Source organism: Cibotium barometz, chromosome 29 (genome assembly GCF_041138505.1).
Source record: "Cibotium barometz isolate CiBa-2024 chromosome 29, ASM4113850v1, whole genome shotgun sequence".
In the NCBI taxonomy this organism is placed as follows: Eukaryota; Viridiplantae; Streptophyta; class Polypodiopsida; order Cyatheales; family Cibotiaceae; genus Cibotium; species Cibotium barometz.
In genome coordinates, this window is record NC_141074.1 from 13,269,352 (window position 1) to 13,283,050 (window position 13,699).

General features: G+C 44.5%; 1 protein-coding gene across 4 annotated transcripts in view; it reads right to left on the minus strand.

Moving 5' to 3' along the window:
- Nucleotides 1-6,270: 6,270 nt before the first annotated feature.
- PAS1 (FKBP-type peptidyl-prolyl cis-trans isomerase family protein) overlaps nucleotides 6,271-13,699 on the minus strand; it is a 148,267-nt gene continuing 140,838 nt past the window's right edge. For 3 of the 4 annotated variants that reach the window (XM_086822886.1, XM_086822885.1, XM_086822887.1), the window contains exons 17-21: nucleotides 8,512-8,580; nucleotides 8,346-8,423; nucleotides 8,137-8,238; nucleotides 7,948-8,019; nucleotides 6,271-6,765 (exon numbers count right to left, since the gene is read on the minus strand). In XM_086822886.1, coding sequence (XP_086679012.1) covers nucleotides 6,487-6,765; nucleotides 7,948-8,019; nucleotides 8,137-8,238; nucleotides 8,346-8,423; nucleotides 8,512-8,580 — 600 coding nt within the window. In that variant the 3' untranslated portion in view covers nucleotides 6,271-6,486. Of the gene's footprint in view, nucleotides 7,832-7,947; nucleotides 8,020-8,136; nucleotides 8,239-8,345; nucleotides 8,424-8,511; nucleotides 8,581-13,699 lie in introns of all 4 variants that reach the window. The other variant, XM_086822888.1, reaches the window with a different exon arrangement.

Consider the following 13,699-nt stretch of genomic DNA (forward strand, 5'->3'; position numbering starts at 1 on the left):
ATGATACTGAGTAGAAAATACTGAAAAATGTATATCAGGTAGATCCATGTATGCTGATCAGTTGAAGTGTTCTCTCCTTAGATCAAGTATCTCCGTCATGGGGCTGTCCAGAATGGAGAGGTCATAGAAGCGAGGTAGGTGCTTCCGATGCCGAGCAATAATGGCTCTGATCTGGCGATGGTGATGAGGATGCCGTGGTCGAGAGAGAGAGAGAGAGAGAGAGAGAGAGAGAGCGCTCGCTGAAGGAAGAGATATATGTCCAATTGAAGGCAGAAATGCAAGCTCAAGTACGGGTTGAGATGGAATTAGCCCAAGCCTTGATGCACACAGAAATGAAAAAAGAGATGCAGAAATGGAAGGATGACATGCTTCGAGAGATTGGCACAACAATTGCATCATATGAAGGCACTTTGAAGACATATATGGCTGACCGCGAAAAAGACATCACAGAAATGCAAAACACTTTGGAATCATGTAAGGCAAAAGTGGCTACAGGTGAGAAGGAAATGCATTCATGGGTTGAAATTTCCAGTGCCACAAAGAAACAAATTGAGGAAGTCAACCCATGGATTGAAGTAGTAAAAAAACAGAAGGATACACCAATCAATAAAGTAGAGGTGATGAATGCTACATTGGAAGAGGAAGCCAAGAGACGGGCACGTGCCTTACATGTACGTGTAGTGGGTGGGAAGATAAGGGAAATCCCCAAGAGGATGCAAAAGCTCTTGCAACAAAAAATGGAGCCACTAATGTACCCATTACCGAAGCATGGAGAGTAGGTAGAGATGAAACTAGGGCGAAGATATTGATCATCAGGTTTGGTGACTTGGAGAAGAAGAAGGCCTTCCTCTCCAAAAGGATGGCCCTTAAGGGAGAAAAGATTTATTTGGATGAGGACCTTACATCGGCATAGATAGCACACCGGAAGGAACACATGCCGCGTGTGCTTGAGGCAAGGAAAGAGGGAAAATGGACGGTATACAGAGATGGCTGAGTCATCATTACAGAGAGGAGGCCCGCTTGACGGTGCACGGCCTATGAGACCTTGCGATTCACCGTGTGGAGTTGCAACGGGGCCCTTAGAACAGATGCAGGATACTTTGAGGATACTTTCAGACACAGTGATATTGCTATGTATACGGAGACCCATCAGTGCACAAACAAGAGGCTTCCTGACGTCCGGGGCTATAGATGGGAATCAGTTTTCCGCCCTCAGCCACGCACAGTGGGAGGTACCTGAGGATCTGGAGGAGTGGCAATACTTTACAGGGAGGAGCTTCGTGACAAAATACATGTGGTACATAGAGATGCAGATGCGAGGTACATGTGGGTCCGAATATGCAGAGAGGGGCTCAGCGAGCTATATGTGGCGGTATGCTACTTTCCCCCAGCCACTCCAGGTTTGCACCATCAGGAGAGTCACCCTATATACCACTATATGATGATATCATGAGGTTTGCCAGCATGGGAGACATATTACTATTGGGAGACTTTAATGCACGTACAGGCACAGAGCAGACAAAGTTGTATGATACTCAAGAGGCTATGTACCGGGAGATCACGGGGTTGCAGAGATCAGCACAGGATGAGGGGGAGATTACAGATTATGGCAGGCATTTTCTCACACTCGGGAGTGCACATGGGTTTGGTCATATACAATGGCTTATCGAGATGGCAAGGATCAGATGCTCTCAGACACTGGAACTCTAAAGGGGGAGCGAGCACAGTGGACTACTTGATGGGATCTCCTTCATTGATACCTGATGTACGGGGTTTCACGATTTCCAGTAGGATAGCAGCCGATCATGCATACCTAAGTTTCACACTAGTAGGTAGATCCCTCAGAGATGGGCCAGCCACTCATCTACCTAGGTACCCGAGATATCAGTTTACACATGAGACAGTTGGGGTTTATCGAGATGCAGTATCTGATGGCTTGTTCGCTTTAGACACACATAGCCCTCTGGACGAGATCACGAGAGGATTGGCAGGTGTACTACATGCATCTGCCTCATATGCGTTTCCCTGCACCCACCCTCGCAGCATTGCCCCACAGAACAGTCGGTATGAAGATGAGTGTCTCGAGACACGAGCACACCTACAGCGTGAGATTGCCATTGGGTCTCACACGCATAGACAGGCTAGAATGATCTTTCGTCGCCTTGTGCGGAGGAAGAAACGAGCCTATCTGGCTAAGCTAGCGGAGGAGATCTACCAACTCTTTCTGGGGAAGGACAGCAAGAGGGCATGGAAGATGTTTCAGGAGATACAGCCTAGTACTCCGATTACTGCACCTGAGGCATGGCATACTTATGCTAGAGAGCTATATGATGCACCAGGACAGCCCCCCACCCCTCCTCCACTGACCGGCTAGCAGCACCTTTTTTACTACGCGGATGGTGCTAGATGCAATAGACAGGTTACAGAATGGAAAGGCACAGGATCATGATGGGCTAGTTGGAGAGTACTTCTCATATGCACGAGACACTTTGGCTCCGCTCATCGTACATGTGTTTAATCGTGCCATTTGTGAGGGTTTCCCAACAAGCTGGACAGAGCATATCATTGTACCACTCTTTAAGAGTGGGGACCCCATGTGTCATGTGCATCACAGATGCCATGGACATTCTCAGGGCTAGATCCAGAAGAGGCAAACAGATAAAGACCATGAACCAGTAGAAGATAGGTAGAACCAGAATGTAGGAGCTTCAGGTGTAGCATCTGAGGTGGACATGGAGCAGGACTTGGAGCAAGGCATGGAAGAAGCAGTCGGCTGACATCAGCAAGGCAAGAGATGTGTCGGCTGCAGGAAAGGGGGTGTCGGCTGCCCATAGCCATGGTCGGCTGAACCAGCACATAGGGGCAGCAGCAGGCGCATCAAGAACATGCAGCAGATCTAGTCGGGCTGCATTAAAAGGCTCTTAATGAACTTGTAACTGGCCGACCAGCAGTCGGCCAGTTCCCCATGTAGTCCAAGGGCTATAAATAGCCCCCCTTGCTCTATGTTGTAGTCATTCAATCCCACTAGGGGTTTGGATCCTTAGAGGTCCCATAGGGGACAGATTTTGGGGTTAACCACCTTTTTATGAAGGCAGCCCATGGCTGCAGACATGTACCCTTTTTGTACCATAGTATATACTGAATTTCCAGCACTTCTCTCTCTCTCTCTCTCTCTACTCTCTCTCTACCTGCGTTTTTGCATCAGATGGTGCGTTTTTGCATCAGAAGGTTTCCAAGAGTGTTTAGGGCTGAAAGAAGACTCCCAGAGCTTCCGCATGTTACATTGGTATCAGAGCATCAGGCTCAGCAAAGCTAAACACTGATTCAGTCCCGGATGATGGTGTACAGGTCCAAGGTACAGGAAAGTACACGGATTCGAAGCCCAAGGCGAGGAGCACAAAAGCGGGAAGAACTCCTAGGAGGTTTGTTGGTGGTGTTCCACAGTGCCAGATGGGGATGGCACTTCCGTGAGCCAGATAGGTTCTCAGGTAACGGTCCCAAGGGAGGTTGATCCTCCAAAGGTGATGTGAGAGTGCCAGACTCAGTTCCAAGAATGAAGACCAAGACGGTGTTCACAGTCAGGGCAGGAATGGATTGTGGACTAGAGGAAGACCAGATGCATAGATCTTCATCAGAGACAGAGTGGTTTGGAGAACAGGCCGGGTTTTCAGAGAAAAAGATTTGCCAGGGATGGATGATGACAGAGGGACTTCGGGATAGGATTGGGATGATGACAGTCATCCAAGAGCAGGTTGGATTCCCGTCATCAAGTTAAACAGAGGGGGATGTCGTGTGCATCACAGATGCCATGGACATTCTCAGGGCTAGATCCAGAAGAGGCAAACAGATAAAGACCATGAACCAGTAGAAGATAGGTAGAACCAGAATGTAGGAGCTTCAGGTGTAGCATCTGAGGTGGACATGGAGCAGGACTTGGAGCAAGGCATGGAAGAAGCAGTCGGCTGACATCAGCAAGGCAAGAGATGTGTCGGCTGCAGGAAAGGGGGTGTCGGCTGCCCATAGCCATGGTCGGCTGAACTAGCACATCGGGGCAGCAGCAGGCGCATCAAGAACATGAAGCAGATCTAGTCGGGCTGCATTAAAAGGCTTTTAATGAACTTGTAACTGGCCGACCAGCAGTCGGCCAGTTCCCCATGTAGTCCAAGGGCTATAAATAGCCCCCCTTGCTCTATGTTGTAGTCATTCAATCCCACTAGGGGTTTGGATCCTTAGAGGTCCCATAGGGGACAGATTTTGGGGTTAACCACCTTTTTATGAAGGCAGCCCATGGCTGCAGACATGTACCCTTTTTGTACCATAGTATATACTGAATTTCCAGCACTTCTCTCTCTCTCTCTCTCTCTCTCTCTCTCTCTCTACTCTCTCTCTACTTGCGTTTTTGCATCAGATGGTACGTTTTTGCATCAGATGGTGTGTTTTTGCATCAGAAGGTTTCCAAGAGTGTTTAGGGCTGAAAGAAGACTCCCAGAGCTTCCGCATGTTACACCATGGTGCCAGGCAACTACAGGACGATCATGATTGGTCATTACTTGACTTTGGAGTTACTTTCACAGGACTGCGTTTCTCCCTGAAGGAGGCAGCAAGAGCTAGATTAGCTCAAGGGCATGTAGCCTTGGGGGCACTTGAGAGGCAGTGTGCACACATACAGGTTCAGGAGCGAAGCACCAAATTGTGGCTATTTGATACGCTTGCCACACCGACCCTCCTATACGGAGCTCCAATTTGGGGACCTAGTATACATCACAGATCTCAGAGAGGGACAGATGAGGGATGGAGGAAAATGGAGAGACCGTTGATTATGATGATTGCCCGCATAATTCACAGCAAATCTTCAGTACCACATGAGATTGTTCGGGCTGAGCTGGGTGCCCCACCAGTAGTAACCGAGGCCCTATTCTAGGCCGTTACCTTTTTACAGCGCGGCTATGGGAGCTCCCTTAGCAGAGGTACTCCCGATTGGCATTGACCTCATCCATACAGTTGGCAGAGGATGGAGATACTCATTGTTGGTACGCTCAGATGAGATCATGGTTTGACCTACATGGTTTGCGGATAGAGGCACTACCACCCTTTCAGTACAGCTCGGATTGTCCATTTTTGGATCTCACTTGCTCAGAGCAAAACTGCGTGATTAGGATGGATATCATCAGAGTGGACACAGAGAGGACATGGACTAGCCCCCTTGAGCCCTTGGGCACGAAAATGGCTCATTACAAGAGCCATTTTCTACACCTCTCACCAGATGATTTTATCACCCGCCCGACATACATGGATATACACCTATCACATGGGATACGTTGTGCCATTGGACAGATCCGGACCTCATCACACCAGCTGCTGCGGATTGAGACAGGGCGATATGTGCATCAGATCTTGGATGACCGCATTTGTCAGCTATGCTACCAGGAGGTAGAGATAGAGGAACACTACATTTGCCGATGTACAGTCTATTATGAGATCTGAGGGAGATATCACTGCTTCTTCCGAGAGGGTTTTGGGCCATTACGCAGGGTCATGGAGTTTGAGGATCACAGATGCCTGGGATTGTTTCTACTTGAGCTTACGAGACACAGAGAGACTCTCTTGGCAGACAGGAGGCCGAGCCATGATGTACCTAGACAGAGGACCCTGACAGATTTCTTCGGCACCAGCACCAGCAACCCAGCCCACACCTCCTGATACCTCCTCCATTGAGCCATCACGGCACCGACCACGCTCCCAGGGAGTCACCACTGATATAGCAGTTATCTTATGTCGTGCTCGTTGGCCACGCCCACCAGGATCCTGACCATGGCATCCTCACCATCGCCAAATCAGAGCCATTATTGCTCGGCATCGGAGGCGCCTACCTCGCTTCTACGACCTCTCCATTCTAGACAGCCGCATGGTGGAGATACTTGATCTAAGGAGAGGGCAACACTTCAACTGATCAACATACATGGATCTACATGATATACATTTTTCAGTATTTTACAATATTTTCTACTCAGTATCATCTCGGAGGCTTACAGTTCTATTCTTATAACTGTAGAACAATCAGTTTATTGTACTTTTTAGTCTCATTTAGTTCTCTTTGATGAGACACCAACTTCAGATGTACTCTCAGTTTTGGTCTCATAGGCCACTATGGCCTCTTAGAGACGTTAATATATCATTTCATTTCATTTCATTTCTCTCTCTCTCTCTCTCTCGCTTTTAGATTTCTTGTGGTTTATATGACTTTACACATGGCACATATTACACATTCATGACTCAAAAGAGAAGCACCCCACCATTAGCAGCCTCTTGCAATTATATCTTTGCCATGTCACTAGTAAGATGCTGCATACAACTTCAGATAAAAAAAGGTTTAACAATAAAAAAGGCAACTGTCACTGTCTGGTGACTGACAAAAATCCTGGAACCGAGATAACAGCAGCTTTCTGTGTATAATAGCATGGCCTCCATGCATCCCATTAAGAGACCTTAAAGAATGGTACATCTTCTAGGAGGAAAGCCTCCGAACCAATACTTCAACTTACGCCATAGACTGGATGCTTGGTCTATGTTTGTTTCATTCAATTTCGAGCTTGATTTGATTTCAGGTGAAGAGGGTTCGTTAGCCTCATCCAAATCTGCTCTGGAACCTTCCGTGGTTGTCACCCTCTCCTCAGCTTTAGCCTCCACTTCTTCTAGCTGGGAAAGCTCCCCTGGCTTTTTATCAAATAGGCCTTCGTATTGTTTGCGTGCATTTGCTTCAGTTTCCTGCACATTTTATACCCCAGCAGTCACGTACAGTGCTACTCAGATCATGCATCAGGCATGGCCAAAACTTCACTTTTACAGACTTTTTCATTAACATACTCTGATCCAGCACAAGTCTATGCAGAGGCCACTTCCTCACATTATCTTTGAGGTTCACTTTACATGCACCAAGGATATCTTTAAGGCAACCACATGTCTTACATGTTGAAAAACAAAGAGGATTGAATCCCCACATCATCATAAAACAAGATAAATGAAGAACATTCACAAATCTACCAAACAGGAACTTGGATGGCAGAATGGGAAAGGTAAAGACTGAGGTGGCATTCTGACCCTGTAAGGGGCTATATATATATGTATGTATGTATGTATATATGTAAATATCTGTGTGTGCGTTGGCTCGCGTGCGCGTGTGTGTGTACACACACATGGTCTTTTTAGTGGGTTTTCCTCGTTTTGAGGTTTCCCACCTGTAATTAATGACATGAAGCTTTACAAAAAAAAAAAGTGTGTGTACACACACACACACTCTTTTTTTTTTTGGTAATATCCAGTGCAGTATATTTATATGCTCATAAATTTACAAGATGGGAAGTCTCCGAAATGGAGAGTATCCCAAATGTCAGAAACATAAAGAGAAAAGCTCTAAGCAAGAAGCATCCATATCACCCTCATGGCAGGCATCATATAAGGATTGCCGTAATGAGGCTCGGAAGGATTCATATGACTGGTGATTCTGCCGATCCAAGTATGCCAAATTATGCTCACTCCAAATTGTCCAAAGAGCCCAATATCTCACCCAAGAGAGAAATAGTGAGTATTGGAACAAGGACCGCATAAATCTGCCAAAAAGCCAGCGCACACACACACACACACACACACACACACACACACACACACACACACATCATGTGTGTGTGCAAGAACATACAAACATACACGCCCCTGCACATACACACATAAACGTATCTGCATGTGTGCTTGTGTGTACATAGCATATGAGTGTGTGCGTGCATACACATGTATGTATGTATGTTGTACAGGTAGTCCACACCGACTCCCATAACTACAAAATACATGGAAAATACACACAGGGGCCTAAGTTTAGTTTTTGAGGATGTTATGAAACAAGCCACTAACAATAGAAGCTCTAGATGTGACAAATTTAGTTTCGAATCAAACCTGTTCCTTCCTTTTTAGTTTTAAAAGGGCAGCTTTCACGTCAGATTCTACTGTTTTGTCGTAAGTCATCATCTGACACAAAATGGTCAAAGCTAAAATTAGAAATAAGGAGATCATTAAGACATGATAATTTATTGGTGTTATTGAGTTAATCATAGCAAGCAATACTTGTTTTCAAACATATCTCACCGCATTAAAGTCCGCACGTGCCTCTTCAAAGTCTCCAACAGCCATATATGACATTCCTCGCCGATACAACGCTTTCACGTGTTGTGGATTCTCATCAAGCACCTGTTACCAAAATATTCATTTTAACAGCCTAATGTTTTGGCTTACCATAAAACCCATCATTTTACTTTCGAACCTCATTAAAAAACCCAACAAACTAGACATCTTGCCTTGTTGCATGACTCTACTGCTTTGACATGCTCACCAAGCTTTTGATGGCAAGCAGCTACATTGAGGTACAAAAGATACTGGATAAATAGGAGCACAGAAATCATCAGCAAGATGTGAGAAAAATGTGTTTAAAAAATGGACAGTTGAAATTAAAATTTCGAGTACCCGGGTTTGAATGAATGTTTTTCCCTCCTCGTCATCCTGTGGGTTTACATGATTGAACTCTCTCAAGACCTGCAAAATACAATCATTCTTTAGTGTGAAATCCAAAGGAGAAAGAAATAGCATCAGGACAGAATGTGACAATTAATGGTGCAAAAGAAATAAACAACAGCACCCATGCTCTTTTTTGAGACTTCCAATGTTGGAACCTCTGCTACACTGTTGCCTGTGGGGAGTCTAGGGAACACTACCCATACCATGCCTGCACTCCTGAATCCTCCCTGCATGCTGTCCGTACACTGTCCATATGCTGTCCTGTCTCCATATGGTGTATCTTCAACCCTGCCTTGTATCAATAATTGTTCATGAGCCAGCCCTCTCTTTCTCTATCTCTAAATTCCCCCCTTTATCTAACTTTCTCCTCTCTTCCATCATCTTAGTTTCCCAAATTGATCAACTTCCCCCAGTTTGTTGGATTTTTCCCCCAGTTCTTGTTTTCGCTTCCCCATTGCTCAATTCTGGTACATTTTCTCCATTTCAATTTATTCTCTTTCTTCCTCATTTTATAGCCATAAATTCTTATTTTTTACTTGTATGTTTTAAACTTGTCTTGTTGCTTGAAGCACTCATTGTGGGAAGGGTGTACTTGATCTATACCTCCACTCACTATGGCGCCCCTACAAAAACCCCATGCTTTCCGATGTCCATTTCTATGTCCAAGAAACCATCTCGGACGCCAAGACCAAACTTCAAGCGCTAGATCTTTTGTACTGGATAATTCCCCTTTCCAGATTAGAAAGTGATGATGACTCCCTTGGCAATGGCAGTCAAAGTTAAACATGCTACTGCCCGTGCCTTTCACATAGCTATCTTTTAGAGATTGCAAATTGTGGAGGCAACTTTAATCGAGAATAAAAAATACCCTAATTAAAGGAAAATTTTAGCTAATTGAACTGATTCCAGAAATGCTAAACCTAATTGAAACTCGCTCTGATACCAATTGCTAGAAATTTATTCAAGATTATCCTAATCTTCTTCTAATCACACCTAAGCAACATCTTGATAAGTGTGAGACAGATAACAAACTAGAAAAAGTGTGTATTCTATTACTGAAAGAAAGCTGTATACATCAATTCATAGACCTGAAAAAGGTTTCTTTCTCCATAAGTTTCTCCCCTTGACATGCACGACTCCTCTAGCTCTATTTTTGCGTTGTCTTGAGTGCCAAACCACACTGTCTATATCAATGCCTATCCACACACCTTAAGCTTTGCATTTACCCTTTGTAATATCCAACATGGCTCAGTTCTTGAATATTTAATTACACTTTGGCAAAGAAAAATAACGTGTCGGCAAGAAGACAGGCTTGTTTTAGGCGTAGTTTTTCCACTTAAAATTATATTTTCACTGTGAGGGCAGTTGTTCAATCAGCATATGCTCATTCTTAGAAAGTCTGCTGCTGTTTTGTGGACTTCAAGAAAACATTTGACACGGTGTCATGCAGGAATCCCTTTGATAGGATTAAAGCACTAGACTTCCCATCAATGTTGTTTCCCGTGAATGCTGCTTGCAACTATGGTGCTTGAATATACATGCCAAGAGGGTGTAAAGGAACTCTATGCCTGGGCTGTAGGCTGTAGCCATCCTTGTCCCTTTGTGTGCGAATGCTGTAGAGTTCATGACATATTCTGTTGAAGAGGCTCAAAACTTAAGGCTTCCCTATAGCAATTGTGTGCACATAGTGGGCTGATAGTCAATCTAAAGAAAAACTACTATTCTCCCAATCAAAGTCGTGGAACTTCAAATATTTTGCCACAGAAGTCCCCTCCAAAAACGAATAACAGCAAAGTGCAGTAGCTAAGGTTGTCTGCAAGAAAGAGGGCATGCCACATATTTGAAAAATAGTTGCAATGAAGTAGGGATCAAGAGCTGGCCTCTAAAGAATTATTTGTTTGACACTCGTCTTACCAGTGCTATTTTATGAAGCTTAGTTCTGGGAAACCAGGAAATCGAAATGGAAATGGTATATTCATGGGGGATGAAACAGGGAAATACTACATCCTCTAGTGTCAAGTGGAAAGCATGTATCGCAAGCTCCCAAGGATTTGGGAGAGATCTAGTATTAAAACATGTTTTTACATGGTGCTCACATGGGCATGCACGCCCCTAAATTGAAATTGCGCGGGATTTCTCATCAACAGTCCAATCGTTGATTTCTAGAGGCAACCTTTTTCAATGAAGTTTTGGGCATTGCTGTCGATATCCGGTAGACCAATCAATACACATTTCTAATAAGGTGGAATATAAAGGAACAAAGTCCTAAAATCTAGGAGGTTTACTATTTTTCTCTATGTGATGTCACATGTGCATCTCTCTCTTTTCTACAGCTTTGTGGAATTAATTGGCATATGTTTAAGATTGTGGCCAATTTAAGTGTTTAAGTGCATTAATGGTCAAGTGCTCCGTGCAACCCCTGCCCAAGATGGAGTTACATTGTTATCAAAGCTTTGGCTCTTTCACACTCTTGTGTAAAGATAAGGCTATCAAGATATACACACAGCTGTTGGAAATAAGTGCACACAAGATGTACTATTTCTCTAGCCTACATTTGTCTAGTTTGAGTTTTGTCTTGAGTGTGTGCCACGTGGCACCTCTATAATTGTCCCATAAGTCAGTCTACTCTATCTTGTACTTCTCACCTATATATTGTGGGTGTCACATCAATGAAAGTATCAATCTTGTGTCTTGTCTACACTCATCTCAAGGTAACTCTTTGTCTTTCATTTATGTTCTTGTTTCATTTCTAGTTTGCTCTTGCTTTCATATTTCCTACATGGTATCAGAGCAGGCTGCTTCTGCCCTGTATTGCCTGCCATAGCTTCAGGCCACCATCTCCCTAGCTGCACTCAGCCTGTAGGACCAGCCTATTCACATTCTGCACAGGCTGCGCCGACCTGAACAGCCTATTCACATTCTGTCCGCCCTGCGCCGACCTGAATCTTCTGTCCGCCAGTTTTTGCTGTCCGCCCTGCGCCGGCCTGATTTCAGTAGCTGCTGCTGCCCGCCGTACTGTTGCAGCTCTTCTTTGGCTGCCTTCTTCATCAACTCAAGGGTGCGTATCATCTCAAGGAAGCTGCAGATCGACTGTCCTCCTAAACGAGCTATTTTGCTGCATTCAGTTCTGCCATTGCTTCCTCTTGAAGAGTCTACAAGGTACTGTGCATTGTCTCCATCAGTTTGCTGGTTAGTCCTTTTCTTATCCTCATATCTGCAAACTGCTAGTTCCTCATGCTTCGATGGGCTGTCAAATGCTATGGCCTTGACAAGTGGTGAGAGAGCCCGCTTCTAAAAACAGTTTGGATCTCTTCTTTCATTCATTTCTGCAATCTTGTAAGGGAATAGACACTGCCCTTGCATTTTAGCAAGAGGTAAGACCTTCCCACATGGCCTCTTCTACTCATTCTCTCATGTCTATCGACAAATTCAATGGGTCCAACTTTCATACTTGGCAAATCAAAATCAAGTGCCATCTTATGAAAGAAAGTCTTTGGGACGTTGTTCATCCTGCTGCTCCCGAAGATTCCGACATTGAGCAAGTTATCACTTATGCTCCCACTGCCAAGAATGACAAAACCTATGCTATCATCTTGCTTGGTCTTGGAGATGATTACATTCATCACATCTCTGACATACAGTCTGCTTCTCGAGCATGGATCACTTTGGATACCCTTTTTGGACCCCGCTCTAAAAATTCTAAGATTGCACTTATGATCTCATTCTTTGATCTATATATGCAGGAGGGAGCTACTATAGCCTCTCATGTCAATTATTTTCGCAGTCTTATGGTTCAGCTTGCATCAGTGAAGTCCCCCATCTCCGAAGATATTGCTATTGCTGTGCTTCTCAAAAGCTTACCTGACACCTATGCTACTCTTGTCACTACCTTCAAGTATCACAATAATCCTACTCTTGAAGGTATCATCAATGCTCTCCAAGAAGAGGAAAGAACAAAACAACAAAAGGTAACTGACACTGCATTTTTAGCAAAGAAAGGAGGTTCTAAGGTAAGAAAGCCTTGCACCCATTGTGGAAAAACTAATCATATGGAGAAGGACTGCTTCAAGGCTCATCCATGCACCATTTGTGGCCGTGATAATCACCGGGAGAAGGACTGCTACTCTAAAACCTCTACATCAGCCCCTGCATCTACCTCAGCCCATGTTGCTGCAGCATCTACATCAGCAGATCTTGCTGTTCATTCCTCACATGATGAGGAATGGGCTTTCTGATTACTTCACCTTTCTTGTCTACCACTTTGACCACCGATGATGTAGGTCAAGGGGTTCTAGTGTCTTACTCATTATGCTTTTTGACCCCTCTCTTGTCCCTACCCAAGAGGCAGAGATTGCCCTTGAGGAGGGAATGCCTTCAAGGTCCATCTGTTTGTCTACAGTCAGTCTTCTGTTTATCTAGTCTTGTCTGTCTGTCTATCTATTGTCTGTCTATCTGTCTGACTGTGTCTTGTTTTAAGATCCATCTTGTCCCTATCCTTGTGGACCCATATGAGGATATCACTTGAGGAGGGGTGTCTCAGGATCTTTTGTCTCTCATGTCTTGTCTCTCAGTCTATCAGTCTTTATATCTGTCTTCTAGTATTGTCCATCTTGTCTTCTAGCTTGTCTCTCAATCCTTGTCTAGTCTCTCTGTCTTGGTCTTATCTTTTGTCATGTCATAGTCTTGTCTTTTTTGTCTTCCTCCTAGTGTCCACTTAAGAAGGGTGTTCGAAATAAGTGCACACTAGGTGTACTATTTCTCTAGCCTACATTTGTCTAGTTTGAGTTTTGTCTTGAGTGTGTGCCATGTGGCACCTCTATAATTGTCCCATAAGTCAGTCTACTCTATCTTGTACTTCTCACCTATATATTGTGGGTGTCACATCAATGAAAGTATCAATCTTGTGTCTTGTCTACACTCATCTCAAGGTAACTCTTTGACTTTCATTTATGTTCTTGTTTCATTTCTAGTTTGCTCTTGCTTTCATATTTCCTACACAGCAAGTTCCGATAGTTCCGTCTCCAAAAACTCTTAGATATGTGGATTGCCTCATGGGACATTTAGGGTTTGGGTGAGCCACAGTGCTTGAGGAGGCATGGGATCCTCAGAGAGGAGCTTCACAGAGCTAGAGTTGGAG